This window comes from Rhinopithecus bieti, unplaced genomic scaffold (assembly GCF_001698545.2).
Source record: "Rhinopithecus bieti isolate Rb0 unplaced genomic scaffold, ASM169854v2 scaffold_2524, whole genome shotgun sequence".
NCBI lineage: Eukaryota > Metazoa > Chordata > Mammalia > Primates > Cercopithecidae > Rhinopithecus > Rhinopithecus bieti.
Genome location: NW_016803991.1, coordinates 1,829,355 through 1,844,091, shown reverse-complemented (window position 1 = coordinate 1,844,091; position 14,737 = coordinate 1,829,355). Strand labels below are relative to the sequence as shown.

The following is a 14,737-nucleotide window of genomic DNA, read 5'->3' as shown; positions in this document are numbered from 1 at the left end:
GGTAGGCCTCAATTTCAGAGCCTGCTATTGGTCTATTCAGGGATTCAACTTCTTCCTGGTTTAGTCTTGGGAGAGTGTAAGTGTCCAGGAAATTATCCATTTCTTCTAGATTTTCTAGTTTATTTGTGTAGAGGTGTTTATAGTATTCTCTGATGGTAGTTTGTATTTCTGTGGGGTCGGTGGTGATATCCCCTTTATCATTTTTTATTGTGTCTATTTGATTCTTCTCTCTTTTCTTCTTTATTAGTCTTGCTAACGGTCTATCAATTTAGTTGATCTTTTCAATAAACCAGCAACTGGATTCATTGATTTTTTGGAATGTTTTTTGTGTCTCTATCTCCTTCAGTTCTGCTCTGATCTTAGTTGTTTCTTGCCTTCTGCTAGCTTTTGAATGTGTTTGCTCTTGCTTCTCTAGTTCTTTTAATTGTGATGTTAGGGTGTCAATTTTAGATCTTTCTAGCTTTCTCTTGTGGGCATTTAGTGCTATAAATTCCCCTCTACACACTGCTTTAAATGTGTCCCAGAGATTCTGGTATATTGTATGTTGGTTCTCATTGGTTTCAAAGAACATCTTTATTTCTGCCTTCATTTTGTTATGTACCCAGTAGTTGTTTAGGAGCAGGTTGTTCAGTTTCCATGTAGTTGAGCGGTTTTGATTGAGTTTCTTAGTTTTGAGCTCTAGTTTGATTGCACTGTGGTCTGAGAGACAGTTTGTTATAGTTTCTGTTCTTCATTTAATGTAAAGCTAAATTAAAGAGAATCCCTGCCCTCCTTAGACTCTTCTCTCTTGGCCAAGGTGCAGTATTTTCTTCATAGCGTTTAAGAGGAAAGAGAGGACGTTTAAGAGGCAGTGAGATGTGGCTTCCTGTGCCTTCCCTTCCTGCATTGTATGATTTTATGTAAGGAAGGCTGCTAGTTTTTTCAATCTGACATTGACATGACTCTGGTTAAGTAACCTTTCTAGCAAATATGCTAGAAAGGGTCATACTGGTTGCGCAATAACCTATAAGGCTCTTGAGCACATCAGATACTTTCACTTTCTGTTTTTCTTGACAAAATGCCACACCCCACTGAGTACCACCTTCAACTTGCTTCCAGATGCACCATTGGTAAGACGGCTTCCTCCCCATCATTTCATGTAGGTTTGCAGGAAATAGAGAAATATCTTTTTTAAATTTTGGAGCAGATTAATTGACGCGTGGATAAACTCTTACATTCTCAGATATGTTTAATACTGCCTGGTCTTAGAACACTCAATCTTTTAAAATAATTAATGCTGGGATGACTTAAAATTTAAAAAAAGTAATTTGAGTACTCAGTTGAATAATATGCCCTTTTTTATGTCACTGTTATAAAACAATGTTTTTCCTGTTATAATCTTGAACCTTAAACTTTCCAAGGATTGAGATTTCATAAATTGCCATGAGAAAGTAGCTTGTTTTCCAGGTATCTGTAAGATGCTTGAGTGAGGAACTTCAAGATAATTGGAAAACTCTATGAATAACCTGTTGGCTTTTTCCATTTTAGGGGTGAGCTTACTCATACCACACGGTGCCATCCCAGAGGAGAATTCTTGGGAGATTTATATGTCCATCAACCAAGGTGAACCCAGGTGAGAGACAGAGAATGGCATATTAAAGACAGTGGCTCATGCCTCTAATCCCAGTACTTTGGGAGGCTGAGGCAGGCAGATCACTTGAGGTCAGGAGTTCGAGACCAGCCTGGCCAACATGGCGAAAGCCTGTCTCTACTTAGGTTACAAAAAAAGTAGCCAGGCATGGTGATGCATGCCTGTAATCCCAGCTACTCAGGAGGCTGAGGCTAGAGAATCACTTGAACCTGGAAGGCAGAGGATGCGGTGAGCCAAGATCATGCCACTGCGCTTCAGCCTAGGCGACAGTGAGATTCCATCTCAACAACAACAACAAAAAAGACATTTTAAATATGGAATGGAACTTCTGTAGAAAATCTGAAACTATTAAGAGAATGAGACTTAGAGGTGTATAGATGAGATCATAAACTCCTTGACTCTAAAAAGGAAAAAACAGTTGCAAAACTATTGGCTGAAATGAAACTATACATGACTCCACATTTTTATGGTCACCAGTCTCTACACAAGAGACACCAAATGGAAAAGAGTGAATTGTTAGACAGTTCAGAAGTAGGGCCACTCCATAAACAGTGAGCGTCTCACAGAGTCTTCCTCTCCAAAGAAAATATCCCCAGAGGCACTCACAGGTGCTAAGCCTTAGGCAAGTACATACAATGATTGATTCGTGATCCTTTTAAGTTTAGCAGAAGACCTACTCTGTACTGCCTGAGAGACAATTTCTTAGGCAATTTTCGCCAATGTAAAAATATGATCTGAAACTTCAACTGCTTTCAGGCCTGACAAATTTCAGCAGCATTAAATTCAATTACAGGAACAAATACAAATCTTGTTGCATTCCCTTTTAATGAAAGTAGTTGGTTATTTTCTTAGTGCAAGTATAGTATTTTTGGAAATGTTGTCTTCCTCCACACAAGATAAACCTAACTCCTCTTCAGAAAGCAATTTCTCTCATAAACTAGATATATACCTCTAGCATTTTTAGTCATAACATCTTGGTTATTTTAGAATAGATCTTTTGGTTGTTGTTAGCAAAGAACACATGAAAGAAAAACACTGGGAGGAAAAATAGCCAGAGAAACAGATGGTTTAAACAGATTTTGATAGCTATTTCTATTAAAGGATTTATTGGTGCCCAGTAGTTTTAACTTCCTGCTGTACAGGGCTCGAGAGGCATGGAAGAAAAGGTTCTGCCATTTGGTTGTGAGGCTGGCTCTTAGGGGATTTGTGTGCAGGTTGTGCTATGTTGGGATCCCACATTATTTCCCCTGCTGTCTAAAGCTAGATTCTTCACTTGTATATCTGAAAAAGTGCTGATGTCTAAATATCTCCGCTTGGCACTTGGGGGGGGAAAGAGGCTCAGAAAGTTTGAAGAGTTTACCCAAAATCTTAGGTTAGTCACTTAAGCAGACCTAAAAATGGAGTTCCCTGGATGGAAGTCACCCCTTTTTTACCCATTGGGTTGATTTACTTAAGAAACCATATTTGTTTGAATTTGTGGTTATGGCCCATTACACATATGCTTTAAAACATATCATGCTGCAAAAATTAAGCATGAGGTATAATCCAGTCCGCCTTCCCTGAATCACAGCTTCCTATACACTCCTAGCTCTGCATCCCCATCCCTTGGTTGTAATTGATCCACTGAGCCTGTGTTGAGCTTATTCCTCTCAAATCCATCCCCAGCGTCATCCACTTCATTACATGAGAACCAACTTACAGCAATTTCGCATTTTCCAAGGCACCTCATTTACAACTTACCTGCAATTTTAAAGTAAGAGTGAGGAATACCTAGAACTCGCAAGAGCCCAAAGATCTCAAAATACAGGTTGGCCTCCTGTGGTCACCCCTTGAAAGCTTTGTAAGCTCCATGGTAACCAGTTTGGTTTATCCTTCTGTGTCTACTGCTGTCGAGGAAGGTGGACAGAAACAGAAGAACCTTATCTAACACTTTAGATCTGTAAGGTATGAATTTTTCTCTCTACTAAACTATGAAAAAAACAAAATTAGAGGAAGCTGCATATTCCTTTTCAGGGAGCTGAAACCTTCCCAGATGTTGTCTCTAAGGAAATGACCTGTCACTGGGCTAAAGGCCATTTACCTTCCTTGACAAGCCTCACTCCCTTTTGATAGCTCACAACTACTTAGAAAAACACTGAAAATAGCAAATACCCTTCTACTACTTCTTTTTAAGCTGGAGTGTATTATTTCATCTATGTAAGGAGGCTGCTTGGGTCTGGTTTTTCAGCTTTTAATCTTGTGATTAATCAGGAAAAGGCCAGTGTGTCATCTTTTCTTTGTAATATCACTTGAAAATCCATTTTCATTCTGGGCTGTATGTCTGCCATCCTGAACTTGTGCTGAGAACAAGGCCCATTTTCCTCAAAGTTCATGGAGCTGGAATGCACTGCTCAGTTCCTTTCATCTTTATCTCTAGAGCCACCGTGGTTCCCTCCCTCTTAGTTCATCCTGAGAACTGGATTTATGAACTCTCCATCACCTCCACACACACAGAGCACAGTAGGATCTTCCAAACCACATCTTTATGCTGTATTGAAATTAAATTCTGCTCCATTTTTCCTATTGACTATACATTTCTGTTGCCCATGTCTGAGTTACAGCCCCAGTATAGCAGGGTAGTGATGTAATTGAAGTGGGACTGGTATGTTTAATCAGGGCCTTTAATCCATTCTAAAAATTGGGTTAAAGAGGTGTAGAGGGGTGAGGATGGCTTCCTGGAGATGTCATTGAACTGAGTCTTAAAAGATGAATAGGAATTAGCCAGACAAAGCAGTAAGGTCTATAACTCAATGATTCCCTTCCTCCACAATGCATTTTCCCATAGTTTTCTATAGAGGTTTGAAGAGTAGAGGGGTCTAAACCCAGTGATGTTTTTCCTCCTTTAAAGTCACCCTGATGCCAGAACATTGCATTCAATACCATCCTTCCAATGGTAGCCCAGGCCTTGCCACAGGCAAAGAGTTGGTTTAATGCATTATCCCATTTATAACATAGAGGATATTTAGCTACATTGTAGGAACAGGTACTGGAGTGGCCTGACACAAAGGCCATGGCATGAAATTGGAGCTGTCAGAATTAGCCTACTGGTGAGAAGCCCTGGGGCTCCTCCTGGATCAAGGGTATGTAAGCCATCCATGCTAGATGTGGCCTCCTCCCCTCCACAGGGCTTTACTCCCTCTGCAGGGGAGGAAAACAGCAGTAAGGACTCTCAAAAAAAACTTTAATTTGAAAGATTTGGGGCATTTCCCTCCCTCCTTCTTGTCTTTCTTTCCTTCTTTTCCTTCCTTCCTTTCTTCCCTTCCTTCCTTCCTTCTTTTCCTTCCTTCCTTCTTTCCTTTCTTCCTTTCCTTCCTTTTCTTCCTTCCTTTCCTTCCTTTCCTTCCTTCCTTCCTTTCCTTTCTTTCTTTTCTTTCTTCTTTTTCTTTCTTTTCTTTCTTTCTTTCGACAGTTTTGCTCTTGTTGTCCAGGCTGGAGTGCAATGGCGTGATCTCAGCTCACCACAACCTCCACCTTCTGGGTCCAAGTGGTTCTCCTGCCTCAGCCTACCTAGTAGCTGGGATTAAAGGCATGTGCTACCATGCCTGGCTAATTTTACATTTTTAGTAGAGATGGGGTTTCTCCATGTTGGTCAAGCTGGTCTCAAACTCCTGACCTCAGGTGATCCACCTGCCTCAGCCTCCCCAGGTGCTGGGATTATAGGCGTGAGCCACCGGCCTAGTCGGGGTATTTCTTTTTTCTTTTTTTACATTTTATTGGGAATGTTTTTGAGGGAGGGGAAATTTTATTCTACGCACTTTAGATCTTTTTTTTTTTTTTTTTTTTTTTTTGAGATAGAGTCTCTGTTGCTCAGGTTGGAGTGCAGTGGCGCCATCTCGGCTCACTGCAACCTCTGCCTCCCAGGTTCAGGTGATTCTCTCTGCCTCAGCCTCCCGAGTAGCTGGGATTACAGGCACCCACCATCACACCCAGCTGATTTTTGTATTTTTAGTAGAGGGCATATTGGCCAGGCTGGTCTCGAACTCCTGACCTCGGGTGATCCACCNTTTTTTTTTTTTTTTTTTTTTTTTTTTGAGATAGAGTCTCTGTTGCTCAGGTTGGAGTGCAGTGGCGCCATCTCGGCTCACTGCAACCTCTGCCTCCCAGGTTCAGGTGATTCTCTCTGCCTCAGCCTCCCGAGTAGCTGGGATTACAGGCACCCACCATCACACCCAGCTGATTTTTGTATTTTTAGTAGAGGGCATATTGGCCAGGCTGGTCTCGAACTCCTGACCTCGGGTGATCCACCCGCCTTGGCCTCCCAAAGTGCTGGGATTACAGGCATAAACCACCGTGTGCCCAGCCTTTAGATCATTTTTATAAAATTAAGGCATTCAAACGGGATTAAAAAAATCAATCTCATTTCAGAGGTTCTTTTCACTGACATTACAATAAGAGAATGATACAGACAAAGCAGGAAGTTCCCACTACCCCTCTCCTCTCCTCTCCCCTCTCCTCTCCCCTCCCCGCTCTCCTTTTGCACCCCACCCCTGACCCCATGGTTGGAGTGGAGAGAACTGGACCTGAAAATTATTATATGGGGCTTTCTTCTGAAAAGCAATAAAATGAAACCAAAGGCAAACATTCATTTATTTTTCCAATTACACTGTCATGTGGATACTCCTGACCAAATGCTTAGACTAAAATTGGAAATGTTGTAAGTCATCTTATTGAAGAATTTACAAAAGAACACATATTTTTAAATTTGGGCTCAGCCCAGATGGGACATTTCAACCACTTCTGTTAGATGGTATGATCTGCCCAGTAGACACATTTTGGGGTAAGGATTGAGAAGGTAGAGATGGTGGTAATAGAAAACATTATCTTTTTTATGGTACTTAGATGGTACCATGGCTTTAATAGCAAGCCTTGAAATAAGAGCAAATACAAGGCTAGAAAGGCAAAAAGAATCTAGCTCTGGAAAATGGAGAAGAAAGGATAGAATTTCATTCCCAGTAATGGGCTCACAAACACTGCAGTATAAGCCATTACTGTGGAGATCACTGTGATTTTTCTTCCCCAGTAGCAAAAACCACACACACAAAAACAAAATTGTAAACACACATACACACACCTCCTCATATATCATGCGGACCTAAGCACTCAGAAATGTCCTTGGACTATTTGAGAGGACCTCATCTCCAAAAGAGTAAAAAGAAAGCAGGTATATATCTTTTATTAATGAGATTAAAAGATGGGCCAGCTGGTCATTCTCTTAATAAGAATGGAGTTTTTATGATATTAATCTGTTCATAGTGAACTATTCTTTATGTTATAGCAGACATTCATGGCCATTCTAAACTGCCCATCTCAGTAAAATATGAGACTGTGTATGCTTTTCCTGGCACCTTTGAGGGCCTTGATTTTTCAGAAGGTAACACACCCTCTCCTGCTGCCAAGCCCAGGAGTTTGAGACCAGCCTGGGCAACAAGTGAGACCTTGTCTGTATAGAAAATAAAAATAAAATGAAACAAAATTAGTCGGGCATGTAGTCACAGCTACTCAGGAGGCTGGGGTGGGAGGATGGCTTGAGAATGGGAGATGAAGGCTGCCATGAGCCAAGATTGCACCATTTCACTCCAGCCTGGGCTATAGAGCGAGACCCCGTCTCAAACGACAGTGAAAGAAAAAGGAGTCTTAAAAACCAAATTACACTATTTTAATAACTAGACGTTACTGAACAGTTATATAAGAAAAATGAAATGTCTTCAAGGGACCCTGCTACTATGGATGGTTTCACCAAGCATATTTGTTAACAATTACTAGGAAAACCAAAACCATAGCTGATATATTTCATACCATAATAGGTTAAGCCCCATCAGCAAACCCAGTTATTTAAATGAATGATCATATTGCAGTGTGGTATATACGGTGACCAGAGCGAAAGGATGGACCCTGTTTAAAGCCTCAGGGAAAGTTTCAGAGAAGTAACAGTTGTCTTATAAACTAAAAGAGTTAAAGGGGTTCCTTTCCAAGGGAGTGGTGTGTTCAAAGGCACAGAGGTATAAATAGCATCACATATTTTGGAAACTAAGCAAAGCAGAGCAAAATGTGAAAGGAAGAGTGTAGGGCCGGGCGCAGTGGCTCACGCCTGTAATCCCAGCACTTTGGGAGGCCGAGGTGGGCAGATTACCTGAGGTGGGGAGTTTGAGACCAGTCTGACCAACATGGAAAAACCCCATCTCTACTAAAAATACAAAATTAGCTGGGCATGGTGGCACACGCCTGTAATCCGAGCTACTAGGGAGGCTGAGGCAGGAGAATCCCTTGAACCTGGGAGGTGGAGGTTGCAGTGAGCTGAGATGGTGCCATTGCACTCCAGCCTGGCCAACAAGAGCAAAACTCCGTCTCAAAAAAAAAAAAAAAAAAAAAAAAGAAAAGAAAAAGAAAAAAGGAAGGAAGAGTGACAGGAAATGAGGCTGATAAAATAAGGACTAGATCATGTAGCAAGTTTGCCATCCAGAGAATATCCAATTTATCTGGTGGGTAGGGGTGAATGAGGCTTAAATTTTGGTCATGCTTATATTTTAGATAGATGCTGTTTCATCTCCACTGATACTGCCCAAGTTCAAATCTTTACCAGATAAGCACCCTCCTTGAGAGCACAGTGAAACTATGTTTTATTTTCCTTGGCACAATTATTAATAGTGTTTCTTTTCCTCTTCAAAAGTATCTCAATTTGGTCAATAATTTATAGTCACTCTACTTTTGAGTGCCCTTGTCTCTAGTTTTTAATGTTGCTAAATCTATTCTCTAATCCCCACTTTGCTCTCAGCAGGGAGTTTTGAGATAGACTTGGGGAGAAACTTGGCAAGATCTGCTCTGTGTGTGTGTCTGTGTGTGTGTGTTTTAATGTGTGATGAAGGAATTGAAGATAATTCCCAGAATTCTGGCTCGGAAACTGATGATTAATTAGAAGAGAGAGATTTGCTGACTGAAGGTCACTTGAGAGTTTGTGATAATAGTTGCTCTGGGAGCAACTTTGGATTTCTTTCCAGGGAATAAACATAGCTCTTTGACTTACAAGAAAAAGGGTAGGGAAAAAGAATGACTGAAGAATTAATAAAGAAGGAAAAAAGAATATTTATAATCTGAACAAAAAAATGACTGTTGAATCAAAATCCCACATCAGCTTTTGCCAGAGCATGTGGCCATAATCTCATTTAACTAGTAAGATGTCATGATATTTGGCATAATTATGCCTACCTGCTTCATTCAAGGCAAAATCTGCGTTTCTTTGTTTTCTTTGCCTTCCGAAGTAAGAATATGCTGGTCCTGGAACTCATTGAAGTGAACTGATAACAGAAATAATTTGTCAGGAAAATAATGCAGGCTTCAGCATTGACACCGCATAAGAGATAAAAAATCTCAGCTGGGCTTGGTGGCTCATGTCTGTAATCCCAGCACTTTGGGAGGCTGAGGTGGGTGGATCACCTGAGGTTGGGAGTTCAAGACCAGCCTGACCAATATGGAGAAACCCCATCTCTAATAAAAATACAAAATTAACCGGGCGTGGTGGTGCGTGCCTGTAATCCCAACTACTAGGGAGACTGAAGCAGAAGAATCGCTTGAACCCGGGAGGCGGAGGTTGTAGTGAGCCAAGATCAAGCCATTGCACTCCAGCCTGGGCAACAAGAGTGAAACTTTATCTCAAAAAGAAAAAACAAATTATCAGAAATGATATAGCATGGTTGAGTGGAGAGGACACAGGAATTCAGAAGTCTTGGGTTCCAATCTCCCCTCAGCAACAGCCTGTGTGTGTAACCTTGAACAAATCATTCTCTTTCTCTAGGCCTCAGTTTTATCATCTACCAATTTTATATATTAGTAACTTCGCTTTCAGATTTTGGTGAGGATGATAAATGTCTGATAGACATAGACCTATAGACCTATAGACCTGATAGCTGAGAAGTCTGGTGCAAACTATGAAGTACTGTTTAAAAGCTACATTTGGAAATCATCCTCTTATACCTGGTCTTACTTTTTTTTATTACATAGAAGACAGAAATTCTCTGAAGTGCATGGAATTTGCTTTAGCTCTGTCCCAGTGATGTAGAGTTCATCTCTTTTTGTCGCTAACACAGTCCTAGACTCTTTTTGTTGCTAACACAGTCCTAGACTTTCAGAGGAAAGATTAATTCAATTACAGCAAACATATTAATAGTTGGCTTTAAAACCAAGGGCCTCATGAAGATACAAATAACTCCCTGCATCAATTCCTTTGAGTCTATCTCTATTTCTCACAACGCTCTGGCATGTGATTTATACTTTAAAGGTATATCGTATGAGTCTAAACAGTAGACTCGACGTGGGCTGGTGTTAAGATTAGGAAATCAGTGACCAGTCAAGCAGGGCAGGTCAGTCAACCTTATGCTGCCTTAAACAAGTTTTCTCCCTGTCCATTTTGTCAGGCTTTTCTTGCTAGTGATGGATGAAAATGCATAAATCGTCCCTGTCATCATTTGCATTAAATGGTCAATTAGGGATTTGAATATGTTTTGTTGCTGAGACTTAGAAATCTGTCTTTTGTCTTGGAAGAATCCAGTTGACAGTATATACCTATTTTTTCCAAGAGATTTGGCATTAATGAACTCTATACCAGGCATAGAGAGAATCACTGAGGAAAGATGCTTCCCAGGTAACAAAGGGGGCTTTTTGTGTTAGTGCAAGGGGGAGTAAATTGCTGCCATTTGGGAAATACGTTAATTCTTTCAGGCTACCAGTGCCATGCAGTGTAACAAAAAGGGCAGTTTATCAAATGGTATCTTAGTGGCCTAGAAGGGTTAATGCACCTTTAACTGAAGATTGTACTCTGTTCCCCAGTGAAATCATGATGATTTCTTCACAGAGTCATTGAAGTTAGAATATAATGCCATTAACCCACCACCATCCCCCCACCAAAAAAAAAAAAAAAAAAAAAAAAAAAAAAAAAATGAGCAGAGGAAGAGATAGAAAAGAGGGAGCAGAACAAAATTTTAAAATGGCATTGTCATTTCAAGACCTGCTCTTTTGGAAGGAAGCATTTCTCCGTGCTATTCCTCCTGACCTCACAACCCCTTGGTCCACAAGTAAACACATGTAAATAAAAATTGCCATCATCTTAATCAGAGTGCATTTGAAGACCATGGACACTCACAATGTGAAATGATTAGAGTGGCCCAGAGGAGTCTTTAATTAAAGATGCCATTGACAAGATAACAATGGTTTGTGAATGTTGTTAATAGAGCTGAATGGAAGGTGTACCTTAATTCAATAAGAGGAAAGTCATTGGTCCATGAGTTTGATTGCACATTGTAAAGGAGCACCACATACTGTAATTATTTTTATTTGTATGTGCCATCTCTTTTATTGCCCATGCTGGAAGTAGAAATAACCTGTCCTATTAAGATATTTAATATATATCATCCTTTCCACTTCACTTTGTTACAGCCTAATAAAAATACCCAAAGACACCAGCCCACATGGAGACAGCCCCCACACTTTCTAAGACAATCCACAGAGCCCTCTGAAAACCTGGACAATCAACCTCCTATTCCCTGCAGTTATAATCTTTAAACCATAACAACTTCCCAGGACTCCATAAAGTTATATACAAATATGGAGCTTCGCTCTGCAAATTACAGTGGGGTTCTGGAAACTGAAACAATGAAGATAGCCCTAAAGTGAATAGATACCTTTGTTGGATTGTGTGGTGTCTGAGAGACAACGGTGGATCAGGAGACAGCCCCAGGGGGATCTCAAGGGATGAAAATTCTGGCAGAAGGCAGAAAGCTGGCTCCCTAGAGATGTCCTAGTTCCTAGAACCTGTGAATTTACAAGCATACAAAGGGGAATTTGCAGATGTAATTAAGATCAAAGACCTTGAGAAGGAGAAATTATCCTGGACTCTCCAAATAGACCTAACATAAGGGTCCTTAGGAGAGGAAGGTAGGAATATCAGAGGGAAAGACAGATTTGAAGGTATCGCTTGAAGATGGAAGAAGGGACCTTGAGCCAAGGAATGCAGGCAGCCTCTAGAAACTAGATTCTCCTGGAACCTTCAGAAGGAGCACAAGCCTCCTGACAGCCTTCATATTAGCTCAGTTAGACTTCTGACCTAGAGAACTGTGGGATAATTTGTGTTTTAAGCCAGTAAGTCTGTGCTGTGACAGTAATGGGAAACTAATACAAGCTTCTATTTTGACCCCGCTCTGTACCTCAGGGCCCTGCATTCCTCAGGTTTTGTTTAGTGTCTGTGAGTCCGGTCTTCATTCCCATGCCAACATTTTAATTTAAACTCCGGGTTTGGAGAATATATCCCAGGGAACACATTCCTTCTTCCTTCCACTGCCTACCTATCCCAACCATGACTAACAGAGCAGTAGACTGTGGTTCCAGCTCTGCCACAAAGTTGAGATAGGACTTTGGTTGGGTCACCGACCCCATGCCATGCATCTGAACAAAGAAAGTGTTGGCCTCATAACTCCTGAACCCCTCCCCAGCCTAAAATAAAAGGATTCTGTGAAATAGATTTCAGATTACCCCAGAAAGGCTGTTTTCTCTGTTCAAAATGTAAGTGGATAAACAACATAGTGGATATAAAAAATGCCCCAGCAGCGTGATACATAGTCCCACTCTTCTCCCATCCTCCTCACTCTCATTCATTTTTAAGGCACTTTCAATGAGCCATCATCTCACTATCTCACTTCTTCTAAAAAGACAAGCTAAATGCAAGCCTGACACTGCATGAAAGACTAGGCTTAAATTGTGTCTAGGAACTGGTGATTTACACGATTTGTGATTCCTTTCGTATATTAATTGGTAAACACCCTATGAAAGTGTGTGTAAACTAAAGCCGTTTAACATATGCAAACAGGGTAATCTCTCTGTGTGGTGTTGCTCAAATTTCAGCAAATTCAGATACTCATTCCAGTGTGTATAAAATTCCTCTCCCACCCCAACCCCATATGCCATCTCTCTTTCTGTGATCCTATTTCAGATAATAGCGTGTGGGTGACCCAGATCTTTAAGCCCTTTAATAGAACATCCATATGTTTCTATCCTCAGTGAATTGAACTTGTTGCTTGTACTAATCCACTGTTCTAAGTGCTCCTTTTCCTGCCCCAATGGATGGACTATAATGGCTTGATGACCTATAACATTATTTCCAGTTACTGCTAATCAGCGCCCCAACCTGACATCTTTGCTTATTAATACACATGTTACTTAGAGAAGTGGGATTTAGGAACAGTTCCTGTGTAGTTGGATTTTCCATCATTGTAGTATCAGCCAGGGCTTTAATACTGAGCATTTAAACTTGACCATCATCTAAATTCCACTTCAGAATGGACCGTCCTATATTTGATGGAGCACCAAGGCCCCAGTGCATGAGATGTTGCTTTGGATTTCTTTTTTAAGAACTACACAACTTTTCTCAAATGTTAGTGCCAGCACCACCTTGCAGGTAGAAAATGCAGGTTTGTGGGCCCTATCCCAGAAACACCAAATCAAAAGCTTCCTTGGTGGCATCCAGGAGTATAATTTTAAACAAGCTTCCTAAGCAATTTTGAAAAACATTACAGTTTTAGAACCACTTGATGATGAAAACAGGAGTCTGCTATAATAAAGAGAAAATGTTGCTGCCCACTTTTGTCCTCCATTCTGCTTCTCACTTCCTGTTCCCCTCTCCAGGAATCTGTTTTCTTAAATCACACATAGTGATTACAAGAGGTAGAGGACATAGCCACAGTGTTGGGGTTGACTGATGGGAAAAGCTGGCTTTAAAGGGTCCATCTCTCTAGGAGATTCAGTGATGTCATTTCCCTAGGGCCGATCTGAAATCTCTGGTCAGATCAATTGAGTGAGAGAGAGAGAGCTGACTCCAAAAAAAGAGAGAGAGAGACAAAAATAATAAACCTTAAAACCTTGTTTTTATCCACAGCAATTTTAGCACCCCAGGTCAAAATCTGAGGATCTTAATGAAAAATGAATAATAATAATTTAAACTGTATGTCTTGTGGGTAGAAAACTCTAGGAGGCTGGAGTTACCTTGCTTTCTGAGCTTTTAAGACTGAGTACAGCTTCCATCTATCAGCCTTGATGTCTTTTCCATTCAAATATGATTTAATTATGTATCGACCCAGGGTCTGACATAGTAAAACTATCATTACTCTCCTTCCTGGATTCCTGAGTGATACTCTGGGTAAAGGTGATCAAACCTACATTAATCTAGAATATAGACCATAAGGAGGAAAGGAGGGAACGATAATTACCAAGCACAGCATGGAAGACAACAGCTACAGTAAAAATCTCATATTGGAACTTGGAACTGGTCGTTTTCCTTAAAGAAAGTGAAGTGTTACAAGTCTAGCAGCAGGTCAAGGAGTATTGAGCACAGAGGCAAAATGTCCAGGATACACCTCCCATCCTACCATGGTTATTAGCAGTTGCTGCCTTGTAGCTGACCTTCAGCATGACCTCTGGTTGGCACTCATGTGCAGATGGATACTGTAGGATGTTAGGTACTACGTGGTGAGGTCTGGACCATCACCCTGTCACCACCAACTACAGCACCTTCATCATCCTCCACTGTGTGTTTCATATGTTAATCAATGGCCCCACTGATTTTTTAAAATTATTATTTTAATAGTTTTTAGGAAACAGGTAGTGTTTGGTTACATGAATACATTATTTAGTGGTGATTTCTGAGATTTTGGTGCACCCATCACCTGAGCGGTGTATACTGTACCCAGTCACTGACAGGACTAGTCAGGTCATCAAGACAGTCAACAAAGAATGGACTTAAATTATAGCCTAGAACAAAATGGACTTAATGGATATTTACAGAGCAGTCTACCTGCTGATTTCTTTGTAAGAATTCTGGAAAAATTCTCCCTAGGCCTTCTATTTTCATGCATTCATTTTTTATTATTTATTTTTTTGAGACAGTTTCACTCTTTTGCCCAGACTGGAGCACAGTGGGGCGATCTCGGCTCACTGCAACATCCGCCTCCCAGGTTCAACCAATTCTCTTGCCTCAGCTTCCTGAGTAGCTGGGACTACAGGCATGCACCACCACGCCTGGCTAATTTT

At 40.8% G+C, this 14,737-nt stretch overlaps 1 protein-coding gene across 4 annotated transcripts in view; it reads left to right on the top strand.

Annotated features, from left to right (window-relative positions):
• UNC5D (unc-5 netrin receptor D) overlaps positions 1-14,737 on the top strand; it is a 583,419-nt gene that overhangs the window by 517,451 nt on the left and 51,231 nt on the right. For all 4 annotated transcript variants that reach the window (XM_017862255.1, XM_017862274.1, XM_017862279.1 and 1 more), the window contains one exon: positions 1,528-1,612. In XM_017862255.1, the coding sequence (XP_017717744.1) occupies positions 1,528-1,612 (85 nt within the window). The remainder of the gene's footprint in view (positions 1-1,527; positions 1,613-14,737) is intronic.